At 39.7% G+C, this 19,703-nt stretch overlaps 2 protein-coding genes across 3 annotated transcripts in view; both read left to right on the top strand.

Moving 5' to 3' along the window:
* Positions 1-5,937, top strand: part of LOC139129055 (uncharacterized) — a 33,131-nt gene extending 27,194 nt beyond the window's left edge. Inside the window, exons 11-12 of one of the 2 annotated variants that reach the window (XM_070694728.1) lie at positions 1,896-2,084; positions 4,507-5,937. In XM_070694728.1, the coding sequence (XP_070550829.1) occupies positions 1,896-2,084; positions 4,507-5,937 (1,620 nt within the window). Of the gene's footprint in view, positions 1-1,823; positions 2,085-4,506 lie in introns of both variants that reach the window. The other variant, XM_070694727.1, reaches the window with a different exon arrangement.
* A 180-nt stretch (positions 5,938-6,117) lies between these two features.
* LOC139129054 (uncharacterized) lies at positions 6,118-17,164 on the top strand. Its single transcript, XM_070694726.1, has 3 exons — positions 6,118-9,196; positions 9,895-10,065; positions 15,458-17,164. The coding sequence occupies exons 1-3, from the start codon at positions 6,118-6,120 to the stop codon at positions 15,676-15,678; spliced, it is 3,471 nt and encodes a 1,156-aa protein (XP_070550827.1). The 3' UTR covers positions 15,679-17,164.
* The last annotated feature ends 2,539 nt before the right edge of the window (positions 17,165-19,703 follow it).

Below are 19,703 nucleotides of genomic sequence, written 5' to 3'. Positions count from 1 at the left end.
ACGTTGAAAATACTGTCAAGTTATACAGAAAAATAGCTTATTTATATGAAAGTAGTGCACAGCCTGGAAGGGCTTCTTCAGAAATTGATGCTTTTTCTAATTTTGAAAAAGTAAAAGATTGAAGAATAGTCACATTACAGAGCATAACAATAGTTTTTAGCTCTGCTGTCAGAGATGTGGAGCTTATCAAGTAGGGTGATTACCAATGTGGCGTTTTTTGAACTAAGGGTCTGTTTGTGGTTGGCACTAACAACTTTAGACACTCGAATTTAGCCTCATACAGTCAGTCAGAGGTTCATAAAAGCACCGTGGAACACGCTAAGAAACACAATGCGCCACAGCTGAGGTAACACTGCAAAAATGAACAGTGCAGTCTTCACAAAACTGTTATCTCAGTATCTATTCCGTAATGCCCATGCCATATGTATGAATAACCGTCCATCAAAAGACTTTGTCTGGATGGCTCCTCTCGCCTTAAAAAAGGAGTTGATGGCAGATGCTGTGACGGTCACTGCATCTACATCTACTCAGGAGCACATGAAACTGTGCAAAAGGAGGCAGATGCTGCAAATGCAGTTGCTACTGAGTGTGCTGATCGGGATACTGATGTAGAATCAGGCTATGCATCTGACTTTGAGTTTGGAGACTCTAGCTGCTCTGAGGATGATCATGCCCATGATCTGTTTGAAATAGCTGATGATGTAAATGAAAACTGGAGATTTGTTCCCACGTAGTAGAGATATGAGATGAAAACTGAAAGACTTTACCCACGTTTATTTGAAATGAAAACTGAGACTATTTCCCATGTTAATTGGAAATGAGGACTGAAAGAATTTTTCTCATATTAAGGTAGAACGCACCTCGGGGACAGAAATTCGGGCCTTCAAATTTTATCATTTTTCTTCTGACCTACCACTTGTGGGGGCTCATTTTGAAGCTCTCGACGAAAGAAAAGTTTTCACCGTCTTAGTTTTTCGAAAATCAAAAATTTTATTTTTTCCCATAGAGTAAATACAGGGATGGCGGCCATTTTGGATTTCAAATATCAAGAAATCGCAAGTTATTTGTCTCTCTAGTACCAAAGTTTGCACGGTGACCCCTGATTTTTATTCTTGATATGGTAAGAGAATGGTTGAAAGTTTCACTGAGGAAAGTCTGAGCAAAAGTTTAAGTCTTTCACTTTCGAGGTGCATATTACCTTAATTTGGAATGAAAACTGAAAGATTTTTCCCCAAAAATTTTGAAATTTGAAATGAAAACAGACTTTTTCCCATGTTAATTGGAAATGAGGACTGATGATATAATTTTTCTCATATTAATTTGGAATGAAAACTGAAAGACTTTTCCCTATGTTAATTTTGGAATGAACTATGAAACCTTTTCCCATAGAGATCTGTTTCTAGGTAATACCAACCTCTAGTATTGGCATATATTATTGAGCAATACAAAATTAAATTTTAAAGTGTATATTTGTTCATTTATTTGTATCAATATTTTATAACAACACCAGAGTAGGGGAGACTGATAGTGTACCATGTTACCAGTTATTTTCAATTGAAAGTATATTTTTAAAGGGTTTCTTTTGTCAGTTTTTTGTTGGACCAACATACATCAAGAAGGACCAGCAGAATCCCTTTGCTATTGGTCCTTCGGACCAGCATGCATTTCAGGTTAATTTCACACACTGGTTGGCTGCAGCTGACTAAGTAAAATAAGGGTCTGAGTCTGAATCTTAAATTGACCCCTCACATACAGAAATATCATGATGTATTTTCTGCTGGTCAGAAATCTTAAGGAATTAGTAATATAAATGTTTCTTGTAGGTTGCTGGCTGCATACTATATTATCTTATGAGCGGAGGACATCACCCATTCCAGTCAACTTCACCTTTTCAGGACGATTTACAGGGTCTCAGAGACAACATCATAAAAGGATGCTACAACCTTGGACATGTGTGTGAATTCCCTCAGCTGATGTCAGGTCTAATATTGAATATGCTTGCTATTGACCCATTGGAAAGACCTCAAAGTGAAGAGTGTATTCAAACCTTCCTTAAGATTCAAGCTTTCTATGACCATACAGTGGTGAGTCTCAGAACTAATGAGAAAAAGTTGTCAAAAATCACAGCCATTGATGCTCCTTTTATAGCTCAATTACTGTACTTGCAACCAACACTCATTCCAGCTATTCATCAGAGCAAGTATCATCACAGATATGTTTTGTTTTTCAGTTTATGTCAGCAGAAAATGTGCATACTCAGTATATGCATATCTGAGGAACATGCCCAGAGTGTAAATGTTTTCATGATAAATGACCATAGTCAACCTAAAATATACTAGTGTGCTCTACATCAGAATATTTTTATTTTTGCAGAGGCTAAGATTGTATGCAAGTCCTCAGTAAGATGTAATGTGTTTGTTGAAAGCTCCTCTATAGTATAGCATTTCAAAATCAAATTTACATATTACACTGGGTAGTCCCTGTTTTACAGTAGTCTTTGTGATCAGTAAAGTCAGATATGAGTGTCTCGCATCAGAAGAAGACAAAACCATTTGTTATAATCCAGGGCTTGACAATTCCTATCGCCCGACGCCCGGGACAAGTGAAATTTACGTTCGGGCAAGTCAAAAATAAAATCTGGTCGCCCGCCGGACAAGTTGTTTATACAACTTCTGGCGCAATCAACGCGAACCCAAGTTGCGGTTTGTGCATGTGTCGCCCGATTTGCGTTGTCGTTCACACAAAATAAATGTCAATCACTGACTTTTTTAGATACAATTGTGACGTTCTTCTGCGATTCACTTGCCGACTCACACGATGTTGCAATTTTTCGATGATCGACATGAAATTGTTTCATCGTCCAATTAAAAAAGTCGCTTAAATTTGCGTAAACAGCATTTCTTTGTTGTATGCTGACTGCTCCGCCCCAACAAATTAGGTAAAAATTGCAAAACCCAATCATATTGCTTATCGGCGATCGACCGTGCAGTACTTCAAAATCATTTATGCAGCTCGCGAAGTAGACGAACATTGTTGGCAGATAGTTTGTGGAGTGATCGCTGTAAATATGAGTATTTTACGGTAATATTTCCACTAACGCAAACAAGGCATTGTGCATTTTCGCGAGCCAGAGCGTAATTTCCGCTCCGCAGTTGCGCAGACCTCCGCAAAAACCAGCAAAGCTGTTGCCGTAAAGAGGCGCATAGTTTACGACGATGGGCATTGTGTAACTCTGAGAAACGACGTTGCAATGATTTACGACAGCGCCATCGTCTGAGAATCGACGACTCGATGTGATGATTAGAACGATGTTTCTGACAAAAGATCTAAACATAAGCGTTTTGATGAGGAAAAACGCCGTAGATGTTATCTGCCGAAATGGAAAGCACAGTAGCCTTGGTTGAAATATGACGGTTCCAAAATGTTCTGTACGTCGCGTGTCTCAAATACCCCATCATTGCCAAACCATGGAGGTAGGAAGAGACTACCTCCATGGCCAAACCAAGCGAAATGCTTTTCTTGACGGATGCGACATGTTTCGCATTGAATCGATAAGGTCTCACGAGTTTAGTCAACCGCATTTGGACTGTTTGGCGCATCGCAGATGAGATCGTGACGGGGACAATGATTGTGGAAATTTTGTGGGTCCCACTGAGCCCGATACGGATTCACTTGCCAACACCCCGATCGCATGCACTCGCAATGCGTGAACCGAATGACGACGACCAGCGACAGAAACTGACCAATCTTTTTACGACGGCATTTATGCTTGCCAAACACAGGAAGCCGATGTATGATATGTACCTTCAAATTTAATGTAAGCCCTGCGTACAGATCTGTGTGTTCCCGGCGTTATACCGCCTCTTGTGGTGGAGGCCGTATAACGCCGGGAACACACAGACCGTACGCAGGCCTACTTCAATGTAAACTTTTGAGAAAAATCGGCGTCAACATCGGCGAAAATTACCAAAATAAGAAAGCCCTGAAAGCTGCTACGGAATTCGTCGCAAGTATTTTGGTCTTGATTATTACAAATGGAGGACAAGTAAAATTTTGAGAGGACAAGTGAAATTAAAAATCCACTTGTCCGACGGACAAGTGAACTGGAAAAAAATTGTCAAGCCCTGTAATCCACAAATTTATCTGCTCAGTAACCTTAGCCTGATATATAGTTTGCCTTTTCTACTCTATGTCAAACAGACAGCATATAATTTGATACTTCTGCTGAATAGCACTGCTTTACGGTTTATTCTTGCCCTATGTCCAAACAGTAGAAAACAATAAGGAAAGCCCCCCGGCCAATTTCCTATTTGCTTTATACCATTAATTGGCATTATATTTATATTTAAGAAGCAGCCATAACACATTAGGTTGACATCTGGAAATTTCAATTCATTTCAAGTAATTACCAATACTAGGAAGATTGAAAATAATCCATCCCCTTCAGTCAGGGCATGTGAACATTATATTTTAGTAAGCTGACCTCATAATTCATTCTTTCTGCAGAGTTCTGAAGTCTCTCTGGGCAAACAAGGTGGCATGGACTCCTTGGCAGCCGATATGTCATCTAAACCTATCAGGATAGATACAGGCCTTACAAGTGATGCGCCACATCCAACTGTGAAAACGAAGCAGTGCATGCCAGCTGTTATTCCAAGGGTTTCTGCCAAAAGAGTTACTGACATTACTACCGGTATGATACCAATTCAATCAAACCCTGTATCTCTGCAGCTTAAAAGCAGTGTCATATCAGACCACCTACTCAGTCGTGCAGAAAGCAGTGCTAAGTCAGAACCTGTAGCTGGCACCCATGAGAAGAGCCTCGCATCAAATTCTGTATTCAGCATTCCTAAAAACATTAGACTAAGTGTCAAGTCTGGTCCTGAATCAAACAGTCCTGAAAGCTTTGTCAAGTCACACCCTGTATCCAACGTTCCTGAAGGTACTGTCAAGCCAAACCCTGTATCTGGTGGGTCTGAAAGCCTTGTCAAGTCAAACCTTGAATCCAGCATTCCTGATGGCAATGGTATGCAAAACCCTGCACCCAGTATTCCTGAAAGCTTTGTCAAGTCACACCCTGTATCCAACGTTCCTGAAGGTACTGTCATGCCAAACCCTGTATCTGGTGGGTCTGAAAGCCTTGTCAAGTCAAACCTTGAATCCAGCATTCCTGATGGCAAGTATATGCCAAACCCTGCACCCAGTATTCCTGAAAGCTTTGTCAAGTCACACCCTGTATCCAACGTTCCTGAAGGTACTGTCAAGCCAAACCCTGTATCTGGTGGGTCTGAAAGCCTTGCCAAGTCAAACCTTGAATCCAGCATTCCTGATGGCAAGTATATGCCAAACCCTGCACCCAGTATTCCTGAAAGCTTTGTCAAGTCACACCCTGTATCCAACGTTCCTGAAGGTACTGTCATGCCAAGCCCTGTATCTGGTGGGTCTGAAAGCCTTGCCAAGTCAAACCTTGAATCCAGCATTCCTGATGGCAATGGTATGCGAAACCCTGCACCCAGTATTCCTGAAAGCTTTGTCAAGTCACACCCTGTATCCAACGTTCCTGAAGGTACTGTCATGCCAAGCCCTGTATCTGGTGGGTCTGAAAGCCTTGCCAAGTCAAACCTTGAATCCAGCATTCCTGATGGCAATGTTATGCCAAACCCTGCACCCAGTATTCCTGAAAGCTTTGTCAAGTCACACCCTGTATCCAACGTTCCTGAAGGTACTGTCATGCCAAGCCCTGTATCTGGTGGGTCTGAAAGCCTTGTCAAGTCAAACCTTGAATCCAGCATTCCTGATGGCAATGGTATGCGAAACCCTGCACCCAGTATTCCTGAAAGCTTTGTCAAGTCACACCCTGTATCCAACGTTCCTGAAGGTACTGTCATTCCAACCCTGTATCTGGTGGGTCTGAAAGCCTTGTCAAGTCAACCTTGAATCCAGCATTCCTGATGGCAAGCATATGCCAAACCCTGCACCCAGTATTCCTGAAAGCTTTGTCAAGTCACACCCTGTATCCAACGTTCCTGAAGGTACTGTCAAGCCAAACCCTGTATCTGGTGGTCTGAAAGCCTTGCCAAGTCAAACCTTGAATCCAGCATTCCTGATGGCAATGGTATGCGAAACCCTGCACCCAGTATTCCTGAAAGCTTTGTCAAGTCAAACCCTGTATCCAACGTTCCTGAAGGTACTGTCATGCCAAGCCCTGTATCTGGTGGGTCTGAAAGCCTTGTCAAGTCAAACCTTGAATCCAGCATTCCTGATGGCAATGGTATGCGAAACCCTGCACCCAGTATTCCTGAAAGCTTTGTCAAGTCACACCCTGTATCCAACGTTCCTGAAGGTACTGTCATTCCAAACCCTGTATCTGGTGGGTCTGAAAGCCTTGTCAAGTCAAACCTTGAATCCAGCATTCCTGATGGCAAGTATATGCCAAACCCTGCACCCAGTATTCCTGAAAGCTTTGTCAAGTCACACCCTGTATCCAACGTTCCTGAAGGTACTGTCAAGCCAAACCCTGTATCTGGTGGGTCTGAAAGCCTTGCCAAGTCAAACCTTGAATCCAGCATTCCTGATGGCAATGGTATGCGAAACCCTGCACCCAGTATTCCTGAAAGCTTTGTCAAGTCAAACCCTGTATCCAACGTTCCTGAAGGTACTGTCATGCCAAGCCCTGTATCTGGTGGGTCTGAAAGCCTTGTCAAGTCAAACCTTGAATCCAGCATTCCTGATGGCAATGTTATGCCAAACCCTGCACCCAGTATTCCTGAAAGCTTTGTCAAGTCACACCCTGTATCCAACGTTCCTAAAGGTACTGTCATGCCAAGCCCTGTATCTGGTGGGTCTGAAAGCCTTGTCAAGTCAAACCTTGAATCCAGCATTCCTGATGGCAATGGTATGCGAAACCCTGCACACAGTATTCCTGAAAGCTTTGTCAAGTCACACCCTGTATCCAACAATCCTGAAGGTACCGTCATCCCTAACCATCTATCCTGTGGTTCTGAAAGCCTTGTCAAGTCAAACCTTGTATCCAGCCCTCCTGAAGACACTATAGTGTTAAACCCTGTATCTGTCATTTCTGATAGCACTGTGAAGTCGTTCCCCGTGCCAAACATTTCTGAAAGTGCTTACATGCCAAACTCTGTCTCTGATGTTTCTAAAAGTATTGAAAGTGCAATTGTGGAGAAGTATAGTGTGACTTATGACCAGCCAGCAACTCCAATGGCAGTTGTTCAACCATACAGTGTTATTGACACTGACAACGACCATGACCAAGATAGTATTGCTGATCCAGACTATCAACCTTCACAATCAGAGTCTGAGACACTTGATTCAGATACCCAGCCACATACTAATCTGAGTTCTACCACATCATCGACAAGTGGGTATAGCAATACAAGGAAAACAGTTAAGTCAACTCAAGCTCAAGTATCAAGAAAATTCGGTCAATTAGGAAGGCGGACCGTTGGTGTGAAACAAGCGAAAGCCTATGTGTCTGGCAAAAGGATATGGGACAGGAAGCATTTTTGTGTGTACTGTAAGAAAGAAATTGGTCATTTGTATCGACATTTCGAAAGAAGACATAAAGCAGAAGCAGCAGTTGCTCAAGCATTCAGCTTTCAGAAGAGTTCAAAAGAGAGATTAAAGCATTTGAAGAAACTGAAGAACAGGGGTAACTATGACCATAATTATCAAGTAACCAAAACTGGTATTGGAGATGTAGTCCCATACAGAAGACCAGGTTGTGAAACTACGAAAACTGGTGGTGATTACTTGCCGTGTCCGCATTGCCTTGCACTTTTCTCAAAGAATGTAATAGGGAAACATGTAAATAAGTGTCCGTTGGCAGAAAGGAAAACTGACCAAAGCACAGAAAAGAGAGGAAGAAGATACCAGAAAGCAGCATCATATCTAATGCCAGTTGCACATGGTACTAGCAAAATAATCAGAGAAAAGGTGTTGCCGCATATGATGCAAGATGATGTAATCATAGTCGCAAGAAATGACCCTTTGATAATGAAATGTGCTACAAGAGCCTATGATCGTAATGCCCACTTGAGAAATATAAAGGTTCAAGTATCAGAGCGCATCAGAGCACTTGGACGTTTGCTGATAAAGTTACGAGAATTAGATAATTCAATAGTACACCTACAGGACGTAATAAACCCATCGAAGTTCAGTACAGTTGTACAGGCAGTTCGGTGTCTTGCAGGGTATGATGAAGAAAATGGAACTTACACAACCCCATCTCTTGCCTTGAAGCTTGGCTACTACCTGAAATCATGTGCGCAGATTGCCGTCAGTCAAGCTATACAAACAGAGTCCAAAGAAAATGAAGAGCAAGCTAACAGGTACATTGAGCTTCATAACCTTGAATGGGAAAACCAAATCTCAGGCAATGCAGTCCACACACTTCAGTCAAGAAGGTCAAACAAATCAAAACTTCTGCCATTGACGAAAGATGTCATGAAGTTGAACAATAGGTTGAATGACATAATAGACAACACTGTTAGGAATTTGAAAGAGAAGACATTAGTTGAAACATCATGGGCATCACTGTGTAAAGCAACATTGGCTCAAGTCATATTATTTAATCGACGTCGGGAAGGAGAAGTTTCAAGAATGCTGTTGAAAACATATGAAGAAAACAAAGACAAGAACAGCGTTGGAGAAGATGAAGAAGTAAATCAGAGTCTCACACCTCTTGAAAAGTCACTGTGTCGTCAACTGACAAGGATTGAAATTCCAGGAAAGCGGGGAAGAAATGTGCCAGTTTTATTGCCTCCAAGACTCAAAGACTCTGTAAATCTGCTCTGTGATATGAGAGAGGAGGCCAGTGTGCATCCTGAGAACCCGTATGTCTTTGCAAGACAGTACAACTCAAAGGAGTGCCAGCGCGGAGATCAGTGCCTCAGACTTTATGCTCGTAGTTGTGGTGCATCAAATCCAGAAAGACTGACATCAACAAACCTGAGAAAGCATGTGGCGACAGTCTCACAGTTCATGAATCTGAGTAATAATGAACTTGATGTTCTCGCAGGTTTCCTTGGACACGATATTAATGTGCATCGAAACTACTATAGGCTACCCGAAGCAACACTGCAAGTATGCAAAATAAGTCGCCTGCTGATGTCACTGGAAAGAGGAGACACCAATGTCTTCAGAGGCAAGACTCTTGACGAAATAGGCACAGAGGGTAAGTTTCTTTTGTGGCATATCAGTATGTTATGGCATGGCAGCTATTTCAGACAACGGATATGTGAATGATACCAAGTCACTATGCATACACTGGGTAAATAACAGGGGATGAGAAACTTTTTTTTTCAAATGAAAAGTGATGTCAAATACTCAGTAACCTTGACACTAATATTAGGTTGCCATCTTGATTAAATGACTCAGAGGTAATATCCTGTGCTGTACCGGTTCAAAGACTTAGCCAGTCACTCGTGTTTCGGCTATAATTTGAACTTGACCTATCACATGCAGTGTTACATTGTTTAGCAGGGTTCCCATGATGCTTGAAAGTCCTGAATTTGAAATGGCTTCTTTAAAGTCCCTACAATTTATTCAAGGAAATTCTGGTCAAATTGATTTAGTCACTTATTATATTCAAAATTTGACACGCAGGTTCCTGCGAGTGATCTTAACAACAGAATATCAAATTTTGGGGAAATTTACATCGCTGAATATTTACTGTATACATTTATTGCAAAAAGATGCCGTGTATCAGTATTTGAATACACCAGCAGAGTTCAAGCATCTGTCTGCCAGGTCGCTTATACAGGAAACCAGCAATTTTTCAGGAGGCCAGAACATTTTCATATGCTTCAGGGCTTATTTAGAGATTCCTTCCTACTTTTAGTTCAATATCTGTACTGTTTACACTGGTTTCAGTTTTGATAGATGATCGTGATGAAAATGAAGAGGAGGTGCCAGTGGTAAGCCAGAACACCACAGTGACTCAAGATGATGACAGAACAGGAGAGGTACAGCAGGAGAGTTTAGAAGAAGAGTTGAGAGAAGTGATAGCTGATCAGCATAACGTGGGTCACTCTGCAGAAGGATGTAAGTATGAAAGTCTTCTGGCCACAAACATAAGTTGAGTGCATTCAATATACAAGAATCTGAAATAATAATTTTGTCATCGGATCACAGGTACATTACCGGAGTAGCATTTTCCCCATTACTGTGAAAGAACAGATTTCCAGGTCAGCAATGTTGTAAATTACCCATAAAAGTCTTTGAGTGTTCTTTGAAGTGCCTTGACATTCTGCTGATTGAAACTTCATTTACGTCAGTGTAAACATTGAGCTTGAGCTCTGTGATAGTGCTCTCAGCATGATGGCAAAAACCTATACACATTACACATGGGATTAAACTTTTATATCAGGAAATCTGAAAGGGAGAGAAAGGGGAAATAGAATATATATCTTACAAAACCAAGCCATGATCAGTAGTGTTTGCTGTATTTTACTACCCCCTTTTCTTGAACTTGTTGTATAACTATTTGTCAGGTCATCCGGGGAGTTAGCGGGCATGTGAACGATGTACTGGCCGGTTTCTATAGTTACCCAGTCTGGTGAAGTCCTTCCTCGTTTTCGACGTCAAAGTAGACGCTTAACGCTAGACGTAAAATATCAATGCGTGCTCTGCTATTTTGACTTTCGTTAAAATCTGTTTGATGCTGGTCGATAATAGTAAAATTATTTCAGAAAGCCTTGCATGTAACTAAATGTCATACAGCCTTAACTGTGAAGAGGTATGTAATAAAAATATATTATTACCTGAATACATGGGTTTATATGCCCTAACAGCAGGAAACAATTTGCCCGATGACAGTGTCTGTTCATTGAATTCAAAAACTAGACCCATGGACACCACAGCTTGCTTGTGACTTTCATTGCAAGCATGCAGTCTCTTCAAAATGCCGTGTGCATTCACTGAACTGAAAACATTTCAGTAAAAGTCCCATTCTTTGTGTTAATTTTCTCCACTGGAATCATATTTTCATAATATTATAGACATGCATACAAAGCAAAAAAAAATCTGTTTGTCTGCTTTTCTCAATTGTACGGAAACGTTGACACATAAACCTAACCCAGCAAGGGCTAACTATGGTACTATCAACTGGCTGACAGGCTTTCGTATGTACAATCAGCGTATTGTAATTAACATGTAGTATTGTTTCAACAGCATTTAATTCAAGCAGTTCAAAAAAGGATCAAAATCAAACCAAAATTTGCCCCTTTCATAAATGTTCTCGCTAGATTGTGTACAATGCCTGGTGCCACACCAACAGATGCTTATAACGGGTCAAATGCATTGAAGTGTGACACCGATGATATTTGATATGCCAGCCAACGGTCCCTCCAAGAGACTGTTGCCAACCATCTCAGAGCAGTGCGCGATGATTTGCTCCTACGTATGATTGGCAGCACACCAAAGGATGTGAATCGCGCAATTGCACAGTCTAGATAAAACTCTGTGCACTCGTTATCGCTCGTGCATATATGTCCAGAACTGGTCAAAATCTCCTTGTAATTACCACAGCTTTATTGCTTAAACCAGGGCTCGAAATTAACTTTTTTCCCTGGTAGTCCACTTGGGCTACCATTTTCTGAAGTTGGTAGTCCAGAAACAGTGGTTGGTAGCCCATGCATATTTTAGTTCAGGGATATCTTTTTTTACGTGAACTACACAAGAAAAGGCTATTTTTCAAGATTCTGCCCATAAAGTGAATTTTCTAGTCATTTGATGTGAATATTGCACACCTTTAATACCCATGGAAACAGGTACATGGACGATAGTGATACTCAAAAGTTTGGTGACCTATGGACAACCCTTTTCACTCTCAGAGTTGTATGCAAACTTTGATAGTCGTCATGACAACGACACATTTTTCTCCGCACTGAGACATACTGTAGCAGGGCTAAAAATAGACCATGGGCTTTGTGTAGGGAGGAGGCATAATTTTCGTGTAATTGTGATTGATACATTATGATCAAAATCACCGTCCCTGTTAAATGCAATGAAAATGCGTTTCCATTGACCATCATTTTCTGTGCCTGTCATTCAAGTATGTCAGAGTTCAAATATTGAAACTTTATTGCAAAGTTCCACTGCACGGTGGTCTTCGTAATTTGCATAACGAAGTCAACTCTAGCCTTTCTATGTCCATCTGGGTTTGACTGCATTTAGCCCTGCATTTAGCTCGTCCCAAAATAACGGACCGGACATGGCATGCCAAGTACTGACTGAATTTCAGGTCTCAGGCTTTGGTAGTCCGTGTGGACTACCATTTCACGGATTTTGGTAGTCCCTGAGAAAAGTTGGTAGTCTGTGGACGCGGGACTACCGCTAATTTCGAGCCCTGTAAACATAACGTTTGTGTTAATTGTATGATACAGATGGATATACAAGTGAAATTGGATATGATTCTTTTGAAGTTTTTAGGGAAAATCTGTAATTGAACTGCAATTAACTAGTGTGCATTATAAATACATGTATATTATTGCCATATCACTTAGACAATATGTCAACTCTTTTTAAAAGGAAATCTTCAATGGTCTGTCATACTTGTCTCCAATTTTAGTTTACTGTAATATGGTTCAGAGTAAGACAATCCAACTAGTGCAAAATTGTGAAGTTTGGCCAAATTCTCCATGTAAAATACAGTGCCACCTTGCAGTTTTTTAAAAGCTTAATGTTTCCTATGTTGTACTTTAATTTGTATGTAGTTTGGCAAGTAAATAATAATGTTAGATAAATCTGATAATTGAAAGGGGGCTTTAAGGAAACGTGTCTATGACATCCTTTTAAATGGCAAGTCTCCTTCAGAGGAAGGTCAAATTCTATTGAACTTATAAATGTAAGCCTGTCAAAAACTTGTTTATACAAATATGTCTCCTAATTAATAGAGATAGGTGTCCATGAAGATCGATTTTACTGTAGTTGCTCCCCATATCGTGATTTATTTGGGATAATTTTTTTTGTAGGGTCTTCAAATGAAAGAGGACACCGTCAGGCAATACAGCAGCATGCAAGACGTTCCAAGTGTTTTTACTTTGTTCTATTTCTTATTTTTCTTGCTGCTTTCCTGTACCTAACATTCATGTTGATGTCATATTTTGGCCAGTAAGTTTCTTTGAAAGTTTCCTGAACTTATATCTAAATTTTTCTATTCATTTGAGTTTGCTAACCAAGTACAAAGAAAGCTGGCTTAGGTGAGCCTCCCAGCTATCATTGTTTCTTGTTATTTGATACGGAGATACCATCCGTCAAACATGGTTGGTAGTTTGTGAGGTAATCATAAAACAGTTGAAAAAGGAGAATCTATGTCTGTTGGACTATCAGTCAGTCTCTTCAGTTGTCTGTTATGCGTATGTATGTACATGAGTATGTACTGATCATAGACCCTGGAGGCCGGCAAATTTGGCAAAGATCAAACAACCTACATTGTAAGGATTACTGGTATCATAATGTGTTCTTCTGCATATATTAACACCTTAGCCTGCAGCACAAGTCACTTGAACACAATTAGCATAGCACAGGTAGTGTAACAAGCCAAAGACTTATGAAAAGACACCATCAAATTGACACACGTGTATTTCAGCAACCACTATGTTTTTTCCACCATTTCAGGAGTTTCATTGTTTGTGCAGTAAAGATTTAGAAAGAATTAGTAAATGAATAATTGTACCTTCATGATCAATTTATCTGCATTGTTTTGCGTATCTTTTGTTCAGCAACTGTAAAGCTGTGAGCAATGTAGCACATATTACCTGGATATTTGTTAGTCCCCACGGACACCGTCCGGGGGGACTTATAGGTTTGGTCATGTCCGTCCGTCCGTTCACGCAGATATCTCAAAGACGCCTGGAGCGATTTCGTTCAAACTTGGTACAAGGATAGTACCCTACCTCATACAGATGCACGTCAATTTGTTTCCCAATGCGATCAAATTTGGCCATGTTAGAGAACTTTTTAGTTTTCACCTCCATAGACTCCCATGTATAAGGCAGTCCATAGACTCCCATGTATAAGGCAGTCCATAGACTCCCATGTATAAGGAAGTCCATAGACTCCCATGTATAAGGCAGTCCATAGACTCCCATGTATAAGGAAGTCCATAGACTCCCATGTATAAGGCCAAGAAAAATAAAAATTTAGTTTCTCATCGTATTCATATTGCAAAAAGGATGCAGTGACACAGTTTTTAGTCCCCACAGATAAAGTCCGGGGGGCTCATAGATTGGGTCATGTCAGTCTGTGAGTCCATCCATGTGAGTCAATCCGTTCACGCAGATATCCCAGACACTTTGACAAAATGTCACGTGACCTTGGTGACCTTTGACCTCGAATATACATATTTGTCCATAACTCAGTAATCACTAATGTACACCCTTCATATATGGTATGATGGGACACCCTATGACGCCACATATTTTACCTCATTAATTATGTGCATATCTAATTTTGAGCGAGCCAATAGAGCTAGTGGTCTGATTTTTGGTATATATGGATAACTTAGCAATACAATTTTTTTGACAAAATGTCACGTGACCTTGATGACCTTTGACCTTGAATATGCATATATATGCATAACTCAGTAACCACAAGTTCTTTACGCTTCAATTTTGATAGGATAATAGACCTTAAGATGTCACATCTTGTACCTCATTTATTATGCACATATGTATTTCTTGGCAGGCCAATACAGCTAGAGGTCTGATCTTTTTTCCCGTTTTAGAACCATAACTTAGACATGCCTCTTGTTTCAAATTGGGAACAATGACATAGACCTATGTGTCCATAGATCTGAACATATACACTCCAGTGATACTTCTTAATGACCTCATTTCCCTGCCCCATCAAGATTAATACTCCTGTTACAAGTGGGGACTATGTCATTGTCAATGACTTGTTGTTTTTGAAACTGGCAAGAAATCTAAAATGACCAAAAAAACTTGATTTGACATGCAAATACTGACACTGATGACTGTGTCCATTTTTAATCTTCCTGTAATGGGTTATATTCTGAAAGAATATCAGAGGGAAGATATTTTGAGATCATCATATTGCATATTTGCAGCTCTAAGGGCTTCTCAAGCTATTTGAAATTGCTAATTTCTGCTGTTGTTGTCATAGTTGTTAGGCTTTTGTTCATGTAGACCTAAGTCTGAAATTATCATCAAGTAATATCATCAATGAAATGTACCCACACAAAGAAATGATCAACATTTCTACCTTTTTTTCTGCTGCTGTGGTCATGCACTAGTACCATTTTGGTGTTATTTTTTGTGCATGAATCAGACTTTTGTGTTAGGAATTTCACATACTGCAAGGGCTTTGATATGATAGCTGCCGAACTGAAAATACTTCTGTCGACTTTAACCCATATTGTTATAGGCAGGTCTTAAAATAACAATAACGTTACTTTTAATTAATCATTGTCCAGGTGAAACACGAGTATGCAAAATCAGAAGACCCAAGAAGCACGTTAAGTGGACACATGCAGAAGAAACTGCCATACAACGTGCCCTTAGGAAAAATTATGCAGAGCGTACACTCCCAAGGAAAGATGATTGTATGAGAGCAATTCAAGAAGAGCCAGCTCTTCGTCAGCGGTCATGGCATGTTATCAAGGACCACGTAAGAAACTGGATTCAAAGGAATTAAACATTTGTATGCTTAATGTATAATTCAAAATGTACAATCAGCTTTTAAATGGTGTGAAACATTGTCCATGATTCGGCCCATGTGTGACGTACATATGATATCCAACAAGGTGGAGATTTATGTTAGGAATAACTCCCAACATTGTTTATTAAGTATTAGAAAGACAGGAACATTTTTTGTGTCCTGACAAATAAGGGACTGACACGTGTACTCCAATTTGTTAATTGGGTCTTTCCTATTTAAACACTGGCATGATAACTAAGACATTATGAGGAGGATGATACATGCTGTGTTTCATCAATTTTTTTTTTAACATATAACATTGAACTGTTACATATTAACAGGCCTGCTCAAACCATAGACAGTAGAGGGGAGGAAGACTGTCAGTAGAGGGGAGGAAGACCATCTATGGTCAAACTAAGGCAGTAAGGGGGCTAGCTGCCTTTCTGCTATGCATGTTGCTAAAGTTGACCTCCAGTACCTAAAGTTTTAAACCTTAGTTACTTTTGTCATTCTTGTTTTTCTGGTTTAAATATTTCTTGTTGTTTTTCTGGTTGTACTGTGCAGAAATCATTGTCATAACATCAACGTAGAATTTTCCTGCACTGAACAGATAGAAACAACATTTATTGTTGATCTTTGGTACCCATACTGGTATGTACCAATTCTGATCAAATTTGAGCGACACCGTATAATTGCAGTATTTTTACTGTGTAGATTTGTCAAGATGACACTGGATAGCAAAGATCATGGATCTGTTACTGTAATTGTTCAGTTGTTTTGCTAGTGAGAATATTTTCACCCATGTAATGTGCACATATTCATGAAAGTGTTATCAAGGTTTATACATTGCCATGATGAGGCACTGTTGTCAGGCTTACATTAAAGCTCCATTAGCTACAACTCTCGTCTATTTTTTTCAATACAAGTTCAACGTATCAACTAAAGTTTATGCTTCAAATCCTAACCTACATAAGTAGAGTCAGCATTGTACTTGTTGACAATTAAATTCAAGTTTTCAAGAATGCTTGTTTTAATAACAACAATGATCATGAGATATATGCAGACTATGTTGCCAATCAGAATGCTGGCATTTTAACAAGACATCAGAAGTAGGACAATGAACAGCAGTTGAAAAATAGAACCAGAATATTGCAATTACAGTGGAAAGTCATAGCTAATACCCCTTTAATGCAAAGAGTATATAACATGTCTGTATTGGTTTATGAAACCCTTCTAAAATTCAATCATCATGTTTATACTTAGTTTCTTCTGAGAATGTTTTTGTTCAATATGTAGATGTTAGACACAGTTTTCAATGTTGTGACAACATTTGATAGCAAAGATCTGCATGTTGGATCTATGACTGTAACTTAGCTCTTGTTGATTTCATTGATATGTTTGCTTGCTGATGTTAACATGTCACCAATGATGTTCTAATAAAGAAAAAAGTTGGTTGCCAAATGGCAGTTGTAGAAAACAGGAATATCTGTTGATTCCTTTATTTGACACCATGGTATAATATGAATATCAGTATTGCAGCCAGGATGTGCCCTTGTGACAATGTCCCCATACGGAACCTATTGTTCAGCAAACTTGTGTACTGTGGGTCACCTTGAGTGCACTCATGAGTAAACTGTGTTAGATGTATTTTGAAAGTAATATCTGTTACTGACAATTACCTTTGATTATTTTGAGGCTTACGTCCTTTGGAACTATGATTTTAAAGTAATTAGAATGCTGCATTTGATATCATAGCTTGCTTGCAGTCTGACTGAGTTCTAATTGGCAGATACAGTGTACTTGCTTGAAATCTAAGCAAAGATGTGGTCTCAATACTATACTTTTTTGTGTGTGAAACTAATTTTTTACAAAATAATGCAAGAGTTCTTTTAATCTCCCCCGCGCCACCACCACTTAGAAGTTCCTTTAATCTCTGATTTTCCTTGGAAGAAGCACATCAAATACAACTTTTGGAGGGGTTTAGGGTCAGGGTTATTGTTAGTTTTAGGGTCAGTAGACTTCTTGTTGTTCCTGAAGTATTAAAGTTCTTAAGAAAAAAAAAATTGGAGTGGAGTGAGCAGCACTTTTCAATCCCAGGTTCTTGCATTAGTGGAGTTCTCCTCCCAGTCAAACATTTGGCCAGTACGATGTTTGATTTCTATAACATTAATTACACAAACTGATCTCAACCTATTGTCACCTTTTGCTAATCCTGCAAACAGAGTTTATACAATTGTTTGATTGATCATCAGTTCAAATCGCCAACGGTCTTGATTCCCCACCACAAATGCTCGAATTTCCTAAACATTGTCTTCCAGACGGGTTAGACTTTAAATGTAACCTCAGAGTTCGATCCGCAGCAACTTCACACTGACCGCTTTGCAGTCTGTCTGCGATTTTGCGGCCGGGAAAAACTAGAAAGGGCATTTTCTGGAGCGTGTGCCCGCGTGTTGCCTGTTTGGTGTCCATTTACACAATGAACGCCGCCATAGCTTTGCATCCTTTCAAAGGGAGGCTCCACCTTTAAGGAACTCTTTCTCAAAATAATATAAAATTTGAATGACAATTGCCGCATGTTGTCCCCAAAATGTGCAAAATGTCCCCCAAAATAAATGACAGTGGGATACGGTGTCCCCTGGTTTAAAATTCCTGGCTGCAACACTGGAATATATCTGTACAAATATGCATACACAGGGGTACACGATGAATATATCTGTACCCAATTTGCATACACAGGGGTACACTATGAATATATCTGTACCCAATTTGCATACACAGGGGTACACTGTGAATATATCTGTACCAACATGCATACACAGGGGTACACTGTGAATATATCTTTACCAATATACATACACAGGGGTACATTATGAATATATCTGTACTAATATACATACACAGGGGTACACTATGAATATACCTGTACCAATATACATACACAGGGGTACACCATGCATAGTGCACCAACATGCATACACAGGGGTACACAATAGTGTATCTGTACCGACATGCATACACCGGGGTACACTATGAATATATCTCTACCAATATACATACACGTACACTATGCACATTGTACCAATATACATACACACAGGTACACTATGAATATATCTGTACCGACATACATACACAGTAGCACACTATAAATATATCTGTACCAATATACATACACGGGTACACTATGCACAGTGTACCAATATGCATACACACAGGTACTCTATGAATATATCTGTACCAATTTGCATACACAGTGGCACACTATGAATATATCTGTACCAATATACATACACGGGTACACTATGCACAGTGTACCAATATGCATACACACAGGTACACTATGAATATATCTGTACCAATTTGCATACACAGTGGCACACTATGAATATATCTGTACCAATATACATACACGGGCACACTATGCACAGTGTACCAATATGCATACACACAGGTACACTATGAATATATCTGTACCAATTTGCATACACAGTGGCACACTATGAATATATATGTACCAATTTGCATACACAGAGGTACACAATGAATATATCTTTTACCAGCATGCATACACAGGGATGCATGATATATTTATCTGTACCTAAAAATGATGTCAAGACGTGATTCTTGCAGTTTAAAAAACCTAGAATCTATTGCTGTGCTTAGATTAATATGATCTAAGAAACAATGCAATTGACTTTTCCATCAAACCCCCTCCGAAGAAACGAAAGTTAAAAAGTGCCAAATGGTGATGTCTGCCTTGGAGCACAATATTTAGCCATAGCAACTAAGGATATGTATCCCCTTGTCACATTACAATGTCAAGAAATCAATCAAATTTGAGTACTAAGCATGTCATTAATTTTTACTTCCCCCTTTTTGCATCTCATGACTGTCCTGATCTTCTTGTTCCTTTTCTCGCAATTGTCCGTTGTATTTTTTGAGCTAATTCCAGAGTCATACTTGCAAACCCTTTTCAAATCTTCCTGTGCATCTGTGTGTTTTTTTCATTATTGACAAATCAC

This window comes from Ptychodera flava, unplaced genomic scaffold (genome assembly GCF_041260155.1).
Source record: "Ptychodera flava strain L36383 unplaced genomic scaffold, AS_Pfla_20210202 Scaffold_87__1_contigs__length_454918_pilon, whole genome shotgun sequence".
In the NCBI taxonomy this organism is placed as follows: domain Eukaryota; kingdom Metazoa; phylum Hemichordata; class Enteropneusta; family Ptychoderidae; genus Ptychodera; species Ptychodera flava.
The sequence above is the reverse complement of the archived record's forward strand: the minus strand, read 5'-3'. Positions and strand labels throughout refer to the sequence as shown.

Excerpts from the sequence above, each read along its gene's own strand:
- LOC139129054 (XM_070694726.1), top strand. The coding sequence starts at position 6,118 with ATGCGAAACCCTGCACCCAGTATTCCTGAAAGCTTTGTCAAGTCAAAC. Across the intron at positions 9,197-9,894 it reads TGACGAAATAGGCACAGAGG|TTTTGATAGATGATCGTGAT; the intron begins GTAAGTTTCTTT and ends CACTGGTTTCAG. Across the intron at positions 10,066-15,457 it reads GGGTCACTCTGCAGAAGGAT|GTGAAACACGAGTATGCAAA; the intron begins GTAAGTATGAAA and ends ATCATTGTCCAG.